Source organism: Anoplopoma fimbria, chromosome 10, assembly GCF_027596085.1.
Source record: "Anoplopoma fimbria isolate UVic2021 breed Golden Eagle Sablefish chromosome 10, Afim_UVic_2022, whole genome shotgun sequence".
Taxonomy (NCBI): Eukaryota; Metazoa; Chordata; class Actinopteri; order Perciformes; family Anoplopomatidae; genus Anoplopoma; species Anoplopoma fimbria.
Window position 1 is genome coordinate 5554536 of NC_072458.1, and position 16550 is coordinate 5571085.

Sequence of the window (16550 nt, forward strand, 5' to 3'; positions counted from 1 at the left end):
CCTTAGAGAGCCATGCCAGTCCATAAAACCATAATTACCCTTTCAAAATAGGAGAAGGGAGAGTAATGCCGAGGGAGGAGGAGAGTGAATATGAACAGACCTTAAGAGAGGAAGAGACGCTGCCACATGCAGCTTTGTGGCAGATTGACTTGTCGGCTTCTGACAGTCTGATGCAATTCTTTCTGAGTTGTGAGAGTGTGCTAGGGTGTTTTTTGCTTTGTGTGTGTGTGTGTGTGTGTGTGTGTGTGTGTGTGTGTGTGTGTGTGTGTGTGTGTGTGTGTGTGTGTGTGTGTGTGTGTGTGTGTTCTCTCCGATGGAGCTCGGCGTGTGGAGGGCAGCATGCTGAGAGCAGCAGCAGCAGATCTGCTCTGTTCAGTGCACGACACAAAACGCTCTTCTTGCTCTCACCTCTTCCCTTTTCAATATTCTTCGTTATATTTTTCTTTACAACTCCATCTCTCATCTCTTTTCCTGTCTACGAGACAGTTTCTTCCTCATCGTCTTCTCTCTTCTACAGATGGCTTAATTTGTATGCCGCTGGGCTCTTTTTTCTTTATTTCTCTCTATCTCACTGCCTCTCACTCTTGACTCGATTTCTCTCTCACCCTTTATGCCTCGAGCAGCAGAGGTCCTCTCAGCTCTTTTTACAGTTTATCTCCCATCATCTCCCTGTCACTATCTCTATTTTGCCTATTACTCTTCGCCTGCTCTTCCCACTCCAGCTCCCATTTCCATTCTTCTCTTCTCCCTTCACCGCTACACCATTTCATCTCCCTCCAAATTTCAGTCTGTCACTCTCCCTAAAGCGGCACTGAGCATGCAATTTAGCAGATGATAATTGTGGTGGCGACACATCTCATCGTTTTCTTTGTGCTCCATGGTTTCGGTTTTGCTACGTTGATCATTTACACAGTGTTGTAATAGTTTGTTGTAATAATGTTATTAGGAAGGGGAAACTTGGGACAACAAAGAATGAGAGAAAGGATACCTAAGCAAATGTTGACCGACAAACCACACACACACACACACACACACACACACACACACACACACACACACACACACACACACACACACACACACACACACACACACACACACACACACACACACACACACACACACACCATTCTCACCTCTCCATTGTGCAGCCCAGCCCCAGCCAGCCCATTCATCACCACAGGCTGGTTGTCATTTTCATCCAGAACCTTCTCTGGTACCGGCGGAGGTCGGTCCTCCTCTGGTTCCTCCAGAGGCTTGTGTGAGGGAGGGACGGCGTTATCGGAGCGCCTCTTGGCCTCCATGTCGGCGCTGTGACGACTCTTCTTATTCAGGTCGATGGAGGCGTACTCCACCCCTGCGCACAGGGGCCCCCGCTCAGGTGTGCAGGGGCTGAGGTGGCCGTTGAGAAGGGGGGCGGGATGATGGGGAGGTTCGTCGGGGCTCAGCTGGACGGTACCGTTGGGGAGGCCGAGCTGGGCGGGGGGGTCTTTGAGCTCCTTGAGCGTCTCGTACAGGGAGTCTTCCACGCTGACGTCACGTGATGCCACCGCAATCTCCTTCACCACCTTGATATCAGATACATACAATTTCTCTTAAATATGCTTGTACATGAGAAAATATAATTAATACTACTGCTTTAAACTCAAAATCTTGACGGAAAATTCTTTCTCTCCGTATTTAGACCCGGGGCTCAATCCATCAAACCAACAAACTGCCAACCAATCAAAGCTTTCATCTCCTGTAACAGCCACATTCCAGCTCAGGGCAAGTAAAAACATGATTGGACTGTAGTAAGGTGACTTTAAACATTGACCTCATAGGTGCTGTCCCCCGAGGCTGGGGGTCTGTCCCCAATAAGGGCGTTGTTGGGAGGAATGCTGGGAAGCTCACGGTCCTGAGGACACTTGGAGGACCTGAGCTCTGATTGGCTGGAGAGCATCTCCTCTGACGGCTGTGGACTGGTGTCCTGTGTGTCCGTGAGGACTGGTGGAGCAGAGGGAAAAAAATACAGAGGGAATCAGGGCAAGTAATAGCTTCTCATTTGGTGATATTTATTTCCCACCCACGTACATATGACTAGGGAACATTAAATATGGGCATTAAAAAAAACACCAGATGAGGTTTAAAATGAACCAAAGCTGAAAGACAAAAAAGACATTGCATAACACCAGCTGCTACTGTTATGATCATGCAGCTGAAATATGAACCTAAAGGACAGCAGTGACTCAGTGCACTACTGAGACTTGACATGCTAAGTTAAAGCTAACTATCTTGGCTTACTTGTACCGCTGGTTAGAGGACCATTATGAGAGCTGCTGACGGCCACTTCCGTTGCTGGACTGTCTGCTGATTGGCTGATCGTATCTCTCTCTGATAGCTGCACAACAAAAGAGGAGATGTTTTTTCACTGTTGGTGGGAGTTCAGAGGCTGGCAGATCAACACAATGCTGACAAAGCTAACATAAAAATCCAGTCTTAGAGGTTATAACATATAAACATCACACAACAGATTTTACTTTCTAAAGGGAACCGAAACCTATCTGCACTCTTACACCTCTGTCCTCACAAAAGCCACTGTCAGCAGATTGTAATGTGTTCAGAAGATAATTTTCAGGATCTTGGGGAACTGTCATATTTGCAGCTCTGATAACAATTTCCACACTTCCCTGTTCTTTATCTCTGCTTTTCTTAGCTTTCCCAATAGTATTGCTGATTACTTTCAGCTCATTATTAGTACGTTACGCATGCTTAATTACATTTGGTGTATTTTTATCCGACAACGAAAGACATCCAGAGACAGCTAACACTATCTACGAGTGTAAGAAAAACTGATGTATGCCTCATGAAGATACAATGCTGTGTATTCTTATATCAGTCTATTGTAATTGGGTTTATGACCCGACTTCTGTCTTTTGATAGGAAGCGGTCCAAAAAAAAATTGCATGCACACATTTCACTTCATGTTTCTTACATAACTTTGGTCCGTTAATAAGAGACACTGAACCCAAGTCAGGAACACAAGCACATACTAAGGATAAACTGACAGGCATTAGTAGAGGCTCATGAGTAAAAATGAAAGCCACAGAAGATGATACTTTGTGGTTACCCACTGGGACATTTCCGTATTTTACCATTCCTCCCTCTACAAGAAAGGCGAAGCTACAGAACACTGTTGGGAATAACTGGCAGGGATTCAGTCTTGCTGAAGGACAAGGACATATTTTTAATATCTAGTATTTGAACCATGTCCTCCAGTTAAAGGCTGTTTTCCTATTTGCTACGTCACATGGCAAAGTCAGCAGCCATCAGCTCTACCAGTGAGCGAAAAAGAAACTGCATCAATCAACACTGCATGTGCCGAGCACCTGCCGCAGTGAGGCATGATCCATCAACGCGCACTTTAAAGATAAACCGTCTTGTTTTTGAAGTTAAAGATATCGCTCCATCACTCAGTGCTAAGAGAGAAGAGAAAACTGTGAAAATATATTAACTACTGCAAGTCAGGATTCTCTTTGTTCAGGTTTGTTGTTTTCCTTCAGCGTGAGCAGGAGGTTGTGTGTTAGAAGCTCCACAACCCCACCTAGTGGCAAATCACTCTCATGACTATTGGGGTCCATGATGTAATCTTTTAACTATTTTGTGACCCAAATATCTGGAGTCATTGTTTCTTTTTCTCATTTTTTCCACATCGAAATATCAATAATAATTTGAGTTTTCTAGAGAATTTTCTAAACTTAATGGAGATCTAAAATGCCTCACACAAGACATGCAAAAAAACATGAGTTGTGGGTTTTTAAAAAAAAGTCTAAATCTAGACTGCATGATATTTTAACAATTAGGAATCACATTTTATCAAACGTTGGAGTAAAAGGGAGAGATGTGGCCGCAAGGAAGACAGTCAGACAGTCAGACAGATTGCGGTCGAGCGAGGAGAGCCCATCTCCTCATTCGCAAAGACAAAGAACCCCATTTAACCTATCAGGCTGTGACAAGGTCCGTCATTTAAATGGGCCCCTGCTGAAACAATCTGACGACCCAGCACTTGCAGGTTAGAGCGAAGATATCCATCAAATGCAAAAAAGGCTCTGAGGAATCCGTGTGTGCACATGGGAGCATGCAAGGTGAAACACACACACACACACACACACACACACACACACACACACACACACATGAAACCCCAGAGGGAGTGACAGGATAAGGGAGTAAGTGGATGTCACTTAGTCTGCTAAAGCCTGGCATTTGTCACACTTAAATGTTGCATGGTTACTGAAGCGTCAGTCGTATTATGGGAGTTGGTAATAACTATGACAGGATGTTCTAGAGCAGATAGTGTCACTATGAGTAGAGCATACATAGAAAGGTCAACTCTATAAATAGTGAGTATTATAATATCTTATTTTCATTGACTCAATAAAAAAACTTTATATTATATTATAATGACATGATATGAAAAAAGCAGTCGATGGATTTTCCCCACACGTGTTCACTTCCTCGTCATTAAGAAAAAATCCTACAAACAACTGGAGGCTGTCAATCAGCTGTGTGTGTAGGGAGGCTTGGCTTTGTTTCTGTTTCTGTGTCAGTGTGATGGAAGTGGGTTAGGAGGCAAATGTCAGAGTGCGTGTGTGTGTGTGTGTGTGTGTGTGTGTGTGTGTGTGTGTGTGTGTGTGTGTGTGTGTGTGTGTGTGTGTGTGTGTGTGTGTGTGTGTGTGTGTCATAGGATATGCATGCTATTCAGGATTGCAGCCAATGTGGGAGCTCTATCTCTCATTAAGAGTTGGTCACACTGCCTGATTACAGACATGTCACTCACACACGCTGGGAATAATGAGGACTGTGTGTGCACATGTGTGTGAGACTATGTTCGATTAGCAAATGTGTATGTATGCGTGTGAATGTGAGCGTTCACACACGTACAATTACTAATCTGGCTGTCACACTGTGGCTATCTGACTCAAAACACACAGCTGTTGCTCTCTGCATCTAAAAGACACACACACATACTAGCAAAACTTGAAACCTAATTACAGTTTGAAAATGAATTCTCCTCTAAGATGCTTCAATGTTGCCTTTGATTTCCCTTAAAAGAATAATTCAACATTTTGCGGCCTTACCATGAGTCTTTGCTGATTGCCTGGGACTCCAGGCCAAGTAATAATCCAATCCATAACCCCTCATAAAACCACAAAGTGTTGTTTTCACAATTAGTTTTTTGTGTTTTGTGTAATAAACAAACAATATATAACGTCTTAACTACAGTAGTGAGCTTTAGAGGGGCTGCTAGGCAGATTTTATTACCCAGAGACAGAGGCCAGCTGTTTACCCCTGTCTTTAGTCTTGATGCTAAGCTAGGCTGCGGCTGGCTGTAGAGCCACACGTAGCTCATCAAGAAAGAGTATAACGGTATTTATAGCAAGAATAACCTTGAAGTCTAACTTACTCCATTCATGAGGTTCTCATGGTCTGCTGCTGGATGTCCATTGATGGCCTTCTTCTGCCTAGAAAGAGAGAGGAAAGGAGAGATGAGAGGTTCAAAAGGTGGATGATTACACAACACAGAGAACACCAGGCAGTCCTAATATTTTAATATTTAGCATTAGCATTATAGTTAAAATCTTGCTTGAATCAAAAAAAGAAAATGAAGCTGTTTCTCTCCCCGGATCAGTTGAAGGCCTCATTGTTTTAGCTCTTGGCTTGAATGAAACAATAATTATGAAGTGAAAGTCCTGGTCTTCAGGTTTTAAGGTTCCAAATCTGCCCAGGTATACAAGGTAATTTATTCCATCAGCTATTGGCTTTTTGGACAAAATATAATTTGTCTAAACAGTTGGTATCACAGTTTCTGCTTGGTTTCACTGCTTAAAGCAAAATTGGCCCTGAAGGACAATATAGCTCTACTTTTTTTTTTTGCTCTTGGGGGGTATATATATAAAACATTACACTACAGCAAACGACAAACACAATGAACAGCCGTCACTTTCGTGCAAGATTAGATTCTGTTTTGATAGCTGACGGCAGGGAAAAACCCGACAACCTCTCTTGACATAGTCTAAATAAGTGTTTCCTAGAACAACACCAACAATAATAAGGGTCAGCCCTGTTTGTGTTTGTGTGTGTGTGTGTGTGTGTGTGTGTGTGTGTGTGTGTGTGTGTGTGTGTGTGTGTGTGTGTGTGTGTGAGAGATGTTGCTCACCCCTGGCAGCTGGCACACAGCAGCAGCAGCATAGAGACCAGCAGCAGGGCGCTGAGGGTGCTGAGGGTGACGACCATGACCAGCTGCCCACTGCCCAGCCACGACGCCACCCCGTCAGCAGCTGCAGCCCCCGACCCGACCACACCGGCCTCGGGCCCCCACCACACTCCTCTCAGCACCGGAGCCATGACGCATCACACTGTGGGGGGAGAGGACATCGGACAGGTACCGTCTGGGGAAACACAGGAAAAATAACAACACATTCAACTAAAACTTTTCATTTCAGTTATTTGCCAATAATATAAAAAAATGTACCAGGAAAGGTTGTCTAGTTGGATCATTTCTTCTTCGGAGAGAGACACTAATCCGGTGGAAAGTCCACATTATATTACTTTATGTGAGACTAAATATGTAGTGGAAGAATTCAAAATGGTTATTGTTGGTTGAGGATAAGAACAATTTACTGAACAATACAATCTGGCAGACTGTAAACACTGTGTCTTGTTTGTCAAGCAAACAAACTGGATTGTCTTGATTTAATCGCAGCTGCTTCGTTGCATGAATCATCCACCGATTCTATGAAACAGCAATTAAAATAATAACATGACCATCTATCTGACTACTGCCAGTAAAAATGATCCCTACTACTTTGTGTACGATTTGTGTCTTAATTAACATTCATTGATACAGATCAAAAGGTTAAATAATAATGTAAAATCTACTAATAATCAGCAGCTCAACTGTACACTACGACCAGACATGGCCAGCAGGTGGCAGCACAGAGCAGAAATCAGACTGCAGTGCAGACTTGTCTGCCTCAGTCTGCTGCAGTGGCCCCTCACACCAGAGCCTCCACGACTGGCATCTGGGGCTCTGCGCACCAGCATAAGCAACCTCGTCACGTCTCCCTGTCTGACATCCAAAGTTGGGTCTCACTGAGCTGATGGAACCCCTGATGTTATCACAGGTGATTTATGGGGCCGTGTGGGGTTGCGGGTGACTAACAGCGCGGGGAGAGGGCGGCGGCGGTGGCGGCAGAGATGAGCTTGTGTGCCTAACTGAGTCTTAGAAAAACTCCAAACAAATAAATGTGGAGTGGATGTTCCCCTGTGTGTGCATGTGAGGACATCTGGCGGCGCAGTGTATGAGAGAGATGGAGGGCAGACAATGATGATCAAAGCATCCACCTGTCTGCCCTCTTTAGCATGGCCTTCACCTTTCAATCAGCCGACAACCAGGATCAGTCACAAGTTATGACAATCTACATTTCTTTTCAGGGCGTGTTCATGAGCCAAAGTCCTGTCTGGAGCAATGTGTACATGTGTGTATGTGTGTGTGTATATACAGAATATGTATATTTAGTGCCAGTGGTAAAAAACTCTATTGTGTCTCCCTGCTAATGCTAATGTGACTGGGGATTGTGGGGGTTGTGGAAGCGTCTACTCGGCTTCTAGCAGGGAGGAAGTTTTGTGGCGAGCCAGAAGGAGCTGCAGAAGCCAATTTTAACTTCTTCTTGAAAAAGGACACAGAGGAATTCCTTCTTTTTTTTTTGGTTGAAATGCCGGTTTGTTTTTACCCCCGAATGAAAAACACACCGCGGCTCATGTTGTTATCAGTGTGAGTGGCTGCTGAGAGGGAAAACACAACCTTACCTTGACACCTCGGATGATTAGTCAGGTCGGCCTCGCCTGGAAGAGAGAGGATAAAAAATGAGAAGGGGGGGATTACTGCTATGTAGAGGCAGAATATTATCCTTGGAGGGTGGTGTTGTGTGTGTGTTGTGAGTGTGTGTGTGTGTGTGTGTGTGTGTGTGTGTGTGTGTGTGTGTGTGTGTGTGTGTGTGTGTGTGTGTGGATGCATGAACACAAACTGGGCGAGCCTTTTGAGTGTGTGGGAGAGCAGCGAGGGGACTTGTGAGCATGTTTGTGTTTTTTAATACTACTATCAATTACATATTGGACAACAGGCTGCCTGCTAGCTCTCAGACACATACACTCTCACACTCTCACACACACACACACACACACACACACACACACACACACACACACACACACACACACACACACACACACACACACACACACACACACACACACACCTTCAGCCATGTCTTCAATACGCTCTCACATATACACACAATGTCCGCTGTATTGACTAGTCTACCCATGAAACTGAGAGGATAATAACCATGACTTCATCTGTGTTTTGTATCATATGACACATGATATTGACTGTATTCTTTACGCTGTTACATGTAACATTATGGACACACACACACACACTTGTACACTCTCCACGCTGACATGTTTGAGTCTAAAAAACTTCTGAATCTTCGCCGCCACACTGAGGTTTGTACATTCAGGTACATTCATACAATTTGACCTTGATTTAGCGATTTTCAATCTGGGTGTGGTAAAAATGTCATCAGGTCCTCCACCCTTAACATGACTAACAACCCGATAACGTCCTTATCTGGTTCCGTCCGAGAGGCTCAAGTCCAGGTGTCACTATCTGCCACTGTGTGCCAGCCTCGCATGTGCCTCTGCTGGCACTTAAACCAGAATAATTACCGGCTGCCACAGCACTGTGTCTCCATGGCAACATTCCCTTCTTCCCATCAGCGCCCGTTTATGGCGGTAGAGAGAGGAAAAATATTTTGAATGCAACTCATGCTGAGGTAGTGTGTGTATGTGGTTAGATATCTTATTGGTTTTAGTGTACACTTGTTTTTTAATCTTAGTTCTAACTGGATGGTGAAGAAGAGGATGATGATGATGATGATGATGATGATGATGATGATGATGATGATGATGATGATGATGATGATGATGATGATGATGATGTTAAAATTCAGGGTCAGCACTCTTCAATATTGTTGAAATCTCAACACAGGGTCCCACTTGTTAGTGCTGCTCAGTTGTCATGGAGATGGTGTAGTTGTTAACAGGTTCTTGTGTATTAGGGGGATATCTAAACCCTCGTCTATGTTCTAGTATGGTCCCTAGTGTCGGATGGAGACAATCTCCATGACAACTGAGCAACTTCATATGCTGACAAAGACCACAAGATTTGGTTGAAAGCTTTTTAAACAACAAGTTGGACCTTGTGTTGAGACTTTTTTTGTCAAGATGCCTTTCCGAAGTCAACAATAAAAAAAAGTCCAATAGTATGAAGAACCTGTTAAGTACAAACACAGATCCAAGTCTGAATAACTGACATATTTTCCTGCTGAGTAGAAAATATGTGTGGAGTAAACCATCCATTCTCCCCGCTGAGGACATCCGTTATTCCTTAACGCTTAATAAACAACACACATAAAAGCTCGGAGTATCTTTTTGTCACTGTGGAAAACTCCTCACAGGCCACCACCATGTGATATCACACACAGAGCCAAGGACCATCACTGTACTCTCTTGTGCCGTCTCTCTCTCTCTCTCTCTCTCTCTTTCTCCCGGCACTTTCAGACTTTGATGAAAGAAAAACAGGAGCCTTGGAAGAGAGACAATTGGTGTGGCTGTCTTCTGTTTCATGCCATAGAAAATAAGCGCCTGGAAAAGCCATTTCAAAAGGAATGTGTTTTGGGAATTAAAGGCAGAAATCCAAATTCTACCCTCATCCAGCTGTATACACACACACACACACACACACACACACACACACACACACACACACACACACACACACACACACACACACACACACACACACACACACACACACACACACACACACACACACACACACACACACACACACACACACACACACACCCAGAGACTAACCACAAGCCCCATCAAGGCATAACCTTCCATGCAATAAACTAGAGCCAAGAAGGCAAGGAATCCAATCTGAGCCCTGCAGCTCCACAGGCAGAAACCCTACCTGACATTGCAGTGAAGCGTACCAATGAAGCAGAGCCATGTGTGTGTGTGTGTGTGTGTGTGTGTGTGTGTGTGTGTGTTGTGTGTGTGTGTGTGTGTGTGTGAGAGAGAGTTTCATCTGTCGTACAAGCTGTTGGACGGCAGCGAAAGACGGAGCGAGAGAACGAGGGAATTAACATCCACAGGCAGAACAGTGCCTCACTTTCGGTGGATGCCTGTGTGGCGGTGTGACACGTCCCTCTGCAGGGTCCTCTGGGTGCACACAGACGGGGAAGGTTTACAGCTGGATGGCTGCTGAGAAATGAGCCCCAGGAAGCTCCTGAGAGGAGAGCCAGAGGCATTTCCACAATAATAAATAATCCAGCTTTTAGGGGAGAAACTTTCTTCAAGCAGTCGTGTTAATGCGGAGCTCTGCAGGCAGCTTTAAGCAACGTTATATAGGAGTTAGGAGAGAAGAAAGTGATGACTGGAGTTTATTCTGAACTGAATGAGAATAGCTGCTTCATCTGCAGAGACTCCTTTTTGTGCCCCGTTTTGGAAAGTGAAGCAGGATCTATTGTTACGAAAAGCATTGTATTTAAAAGAGCACCTTTTTCTAATGTTCTGTGATATTTCTGGGCAGAGAACAATATGAATACATGCATACAAACAATGCACATTAAGTGGTACATAAATGATACCATACTTTGTAGATCTGCAGTGTCACAGCAGTCAACAGCCACACGCACATTAAAAACAACACAGAACCCTGCAGGTTCTCTGTACTGTTGTTTTCTCCAACAGTAGTTAAAAAATAAAACCCATTGAAATAGAAAAATAATTTCTTCACATCAAATCTCCATATATGAATACAAACATTCAAAATAATGCACAAAGGGCTTTTTGGTCTTTACAAAAACAGAAAAACAATGAACATGGATGCACCAGATAATAAACACACCACTGACCATCTTGTGTCCAGACCAGAGGGCCATTTGGATGATGGGGGTGGGAGAAATGGGGGAGGGGTGAAGAAGGATAGGGGACTGCTGCCAAGAGAGAAGAGGGAACGGAAGATAAAGAGGAGGGGGGGGGGGGGGGGGGGGGACCCATCAAGATGTGAAGAAACCAGAATGCAAGCAAAAGGAGACAGAATGTAATGAAGAGGAGAGGGGACGACTCTGAAGGAAGTGGCTAAAGATGCACAGGAGGGAAAGCAGAAAGTACACACACACACACACACACACACACACACACACACACACACACACACACACACACACACACACACACACACACACACACACACACACACACACACACACACACACACCGAGGAGACTTGATGAAATACAGCTCCCCACAGGCTGCAGTGCACGAAGGACCCAGCCTTGACAGAGACAATGCAATTAAAGCACGCACACACACACACGCACACACACACACACACACACACACACACACACACACACACACACACACACACACACACACACACACACACACACACACACACACACACACACACACACACACACACACACACACACACACACACACACACACAGCCATATCTGTTGAATTAAATTATTAAATGCATTATTCAAAACATAGAAACGTGTCACTGTTTATCTAATTCACTAATCTCTGTCCATGTCTGGTGTGTGTCTGTGTACGTCCCCTTCTGCAAGCCTGAAAACAGGTGCCTCTGATCAAGGGACATGATTTGCGTTGCTATGGCAACGCTGGCCATCCTAAGGGGTTAATGGTTTTAGCATGAGAAATTGATCTATCCCCCCTAAATGGGGGAAAATTGAAACTGCATAATTCAGCGAGGCTCCTTGATTTCTCCTTCCCATCGCCGATCTCTCCTCTCTCGTATTACAGATATGTGTGTTATATCTTCATCCACACGCAGGACTGGGCTCCTCTCTTTTGCAAGAAACAGAAGCTATCTCTGCATTAATATCGATCTCCCACTGGGGACATATAATAACGAAATATGAAGCATAGCAGATAAACGTTTCCCGCCCCAAAGTTTTGTTCATGATTGAAACAGATTCAAAGAGATCCAACAGCGGCGCTGCCAATAATCTCATCTTTCATTCTTCATTTGCTCATATGCTAGTTCTTTCTTTTTCCCTTTTTCTCTGTATGCACACGGTACCACAATGGAAAACATTTTGGAAGAGAGGTTAACTATATATCTTTGCCTACTTTATGATAAAAGGGCAGGTCGGTCTCGTGGTTAACCGGAAAAATCTGGTGTCAAGAAAAACATTTTTTCCCCTGAATCCCTTCTAGCAGCACGGCCACAGAAACAGCAACATGTGTCTTATGTCTTCACCATGAATGACAGAGCTCCCTTCTCCCTTAGCGGTTCTGTGTCCTGACCTTGCAGACCTGTTACAGTCCACAGAGGCTCTGTGTGTAAGTGCAGGGCTTGTGTAAACATTTGTGTGTGTGTGTGTGTGTGTGTGTGTGCCTGTGAAATCTGCCTTTAGTTAATGTCACACAGCCCATGGGAAAGAAACATTTCCTGTCTTCCTCTCCAACCAGATTTTTCGAAGACTCTGATGACCGTGAAATCTCCGGCCGCCTGCAGATGTTTTTCCGCACAGAACTGCACTGAGCCAGAAACTACTGTATTTCAAACTGGATGCACACAAAGCTGCATCTCTACTGAGGCTGGATCCCCTCTGGCATTTGCGAGTCTGACGAATTGTTGTAAAATGTTATGCTCTGAATTTCAGAGTATCTTGTGACAAGCAGAGGACGGTAACTTCACTTCACTATATAAAAAGTCTATATAAGGGGTATAAACAACATTTTCCCCCTCTTTCTCCTACTTCATATACCCTATTATAGTCTTTTTTGGGAAGACCCGAGGCCGTTGCTCTGCATTTAAATCATTTGGTCTGTGAGCGTTTTACTAAGCTAAACAGTGTGTGACTGTGTGGTGCACTGACACACTCACCCTTGAACACATAAAGTCTCTCAATTTCAGTTCCACTTTCCTCCTTCTTCGTCCTCACGAAAAAAAAAACAGCTTTCTCAGGATCCCTTAGTTGCATCTTCCTCACAAATGATAAATCTTTCAATTTCAACTCTATTTGGAACACTCCCTCCGCTCCTTGAAAAGAGGAAGTGAACAGTGCTGTCGCTGGTGTTAAGTGCTTCGCCCATCAGTAAAAAAAATGAACCAAAACCACAACTGCCCTCTGAATGTGACAAAAACCTGCTGCTTAGCAAGCAAACGACCATCAAATTGAAACGCAAGGAACTGAGCTAAGACTTTCTTTATTCTACACATCCTGACTGAGCACTTTTATTCTCCTCACTCCAGCAGAAAAATGCTTTCTGTTATTGTCTCAAATTAATTAGCTTTTCGATAGCGTTGCCGCTCGGAATAATAAAATGCGAAAACAAAAACAGACTTCAGTAATTGTGCGGCAGAGCAATTTTCTATGATTAAACAAACCAGCCAGGCGTGTCATCCAAATATGTAAATGGGAGCGTGAAAGAAAGAGATGGATTGTTGTGATGATTTCAGGGATTGTCACTCACATTGTAAGTGACCTTTTCTGCAAACACTAATGGAGGACTTGAGGGGGGGAATGAACTGTTGAACTCTGGGAATTTCAGGAAGAAGAGCACAGACAGGGCTGCACAGTGAGAATGCTAACAAAGGGTGTCTTTCTGTGTGTGAGCATGTGTGCGACCTGTTTGCGAGTTTGTCATTTTGACTCCTTCTCTCCAGCTAAATTGATTCTGAACTAAAAAAATAAAACAACCTTACTCCTCTTTTACAAGAAAAAAAAAAGATATTATACGCTCTTACAAACCGATACGCACACATCTTATTAGGAAACCGCAGATTTATTCAGCACTGAACGCTCGCACGCATACAATTCCTCTATCACTGTCACCTTGAGATGAAGATTAGCATTAGAGTGAATGAGGAGTAGCAACAACCACATCATTATTCAATGGCAGTGGCCTTTATGTGTTGAATAGCCGCCAGGATAAAGGGATTATCAGGGTGGATGGAATAGGATGAAGGATGTCGTGTGTGTGTGTGTGTGTGTGTGTGTGTGTGTGTGTGTGTGTGTGTGTGTGTGTGTGTGTGTGTGTGTGTGTGTGTGTGTGTGTGTGTGTGTGTGTGTGTGTGTAAGGTAATTCATTCTAAAAGCTGCCAATGACATGCAACAGATGCCTGGAGACGCACAAGCTCGTTTTTGCAAATACACTTGACACAACGAGGTGACACACATACAACATACACACACACTCACTCTCCCTATCAAAGATGCATTAACACACACCAGTATAATTCTTTCTTGGAACACACCCCTGAGCTGTGGAGGCTGCACATCATCGGCGCTGCTCGGAAAATTGCAGCACAGCACTTCATTTATCTCCTCCTGTGACACCAGCCTTTTGGACAAAAGGCACCGGGCAATAGGGGGAGTTAATAGAGGTGTGTGTGTGTGTGTGTGTGTGTGTGTGTGTGTGTGTGTGTGTGTGTGTGTGTGTGTGTGTGTGTGTGTGTGTGTGTGTGTGTGTGTGTGTGTGTGTGTGTGTGTATGTGTGTGAGTGTGTGTGTGTGTGTGACCAGATGAGCAACTCAAATGGAAATGTGATTCTTCTTTACCAGGCCATAACCACAGCAGGGGTGGGTTTTAAAGACCACCCCAACAGGGAGACTCAGACCCTTTGTACCCTCTGCGGCCTCGGACTATAACACATTGCGGCTGTGCTTGAGAGGGAGCACAAGTCTGGTTTGCCACTGTGTGTGTGCCTGTGTGTGTGTGTGTGTGTGTGTGTGTGTGTGTGTGTGTGTGTGTGTGTGTGTGTGTGTGTGTGTGTGTGTGTGTGTGTGTGTGTGTGTGTGTGTGTGTGCATATTTGAGGAGAGGTCATGGAGGGAGGCAAGAGAAGAGCTAGGAATGAAGAAGTGGAAAGAGGCTGAGGCATGCTGATGCGGCTCCTGACCTTTTAGTGTGAGCCATTTTTCAGACATACTTCTACTGGCTGGGATTGGTTAATATCAAATACGCACGCACGCACGCACGCACGCACGCACGCACGCACGCACGCACGCATACTCTGTCGATGCCTCTTCTCCTCCCTCTCACATAAACTACCTGTTCTTCCACTGTCTTCCCTGTCCTCTGTTCTGTCTTTATATCCCTGATCTTGTCCTTCCTCTCTTTGTCTAATCTGATCTGGTCTGTTCTCCCTCCACCTCCCTCTCTCTCTCTTCATCCCCATGCACTCAACCTCTTCTCTCACCTCTCTCCCCACCCTCCCCCAGACCCCTCGTCCCTCTCCAGACCATAGCACATTCAACACGTCTGCTAGCCCATAAAGATATGGTAAAATATGGAGGCCTGCAGGGGCTCAAAGGGCATTTCTACAATCAGAAACAGCAGTTTGGGGGGTGGGGTGGACGGTTGGTGTGGCCATGTTTTTTTTTTTTTTCTTGCAGCCAAACATACATGAGTAAGGGGGGGGTGCGCTGCAAGACATGGCAACCCTCACTCAGCAATCTTCAGATTTCTGGTTAAATCCGTCCGGCGGATACGCCTGAGCAACTCAAAATTGCACGAGGCAGATACGGATCTGCCTCCACCTTTTTCACAATTCCATTTGATTTCTCATTTCACAAACTGGAGCTTATTCTATTTTTCATGGCCGTAAGTAAGAAAGGCGCTCACTGAAGAAGAGGCACTCCGTGTCAAAGAGGAGGAATCAAAAACAGCAGCGTTCTTTGAGAGAATGTGCACAAATTATTGGTTTTGTTCCTATCTAAAAGGAATAACAGTTTGGGAAATACTTCTATAGGCACTTCTAGGTTATTAAGTAACACATTATATCTTGATTGTTTTATTTCGACAAAAAAACTAAGTGTAGAAACACCAAGTTTAGGTTTTTAGACTATTTTTGGTCGGGTACAGTGATTTGTGAGGTTGGCAGGTGGAGACTCACTGCACCTGTAAAACCACGACATGTTTTCTTATCGGATTTGTGTGTCGATCAAAAAACAAGATATAACATGTTAACTAGTGAGCTTTAGAGGTGCTGGTAGGCTGCTTAAAGCTAGCTGTTTCCTCTTGTTCCAAGTGTTTGTGCTAAGCTAAGCTGACTGCTGGTGGTAGCTTTATATTTAGCATGCACACACAAGAGCTCTATCAATCATCTCATCTAACTCTCACAGGGTTTTCTTCAGCTAAAGCGTTTAATATTCAAGACTTTCTAAGACTTATTTAATGGCACTTGGAATAACATTTAAGACCAAAAAGAAAGCAAGATCAAATAATCTCTGAGACAAATGTAGAACAGACATGGGAAACACCTTGCGTCTATTGGCGGGTTGACTTGGCAGTTTTGTGTTTCTGAGGTATTGCCCACCAACGCCTTTGTAAAATGTTCAGACATTTTCAACTAGAAGCACTCGGAGCGGCAGCACCAACAAGTGGTAAGCTC

General features: G+C 44.4%; 1 protein-coding gene across 2 annotated transcripts in view; it reads right to left on the reverse strand.

The window, feature by feature from the left end:
- Positions 1-16550, reverse strand: part of pag1 (phosphoprotein membrane anchor with glycosphingolipid microdomains 1) — a 47650-nt gene that overhangs the window by 7655 nt on the left and 23445 nt on the right. For both annotated transcript variants that reach the window (XM_054606649.1, XM_054606648.1), the window contains 6 exons: positions 7852-7887; positions 6200-6431; positions 5447-5504; positions 2284-2380; positions 1817-1986; positions 1137-1568 (listed from right to left, as the gene is read on the reverse strand). In XM_054606649.1, coding sequence (XP_054462624.1) covers positions 1137-1568; positions 1817-1986; positions 2284-2380; positions 5447-5504; positions 6200-6387 — 945 coding nt within the window. In that variant the 5' untranslated portion in view covers positions 6388-6431; positions 7852-7887. The remainder of the gene's footprint in view (positions 1-1136; positions 1569-1816; positions 1987-2283; positions 2381-5446; positions 5505-6199; positions 6432-7851; positions 7888-16550) is intronic.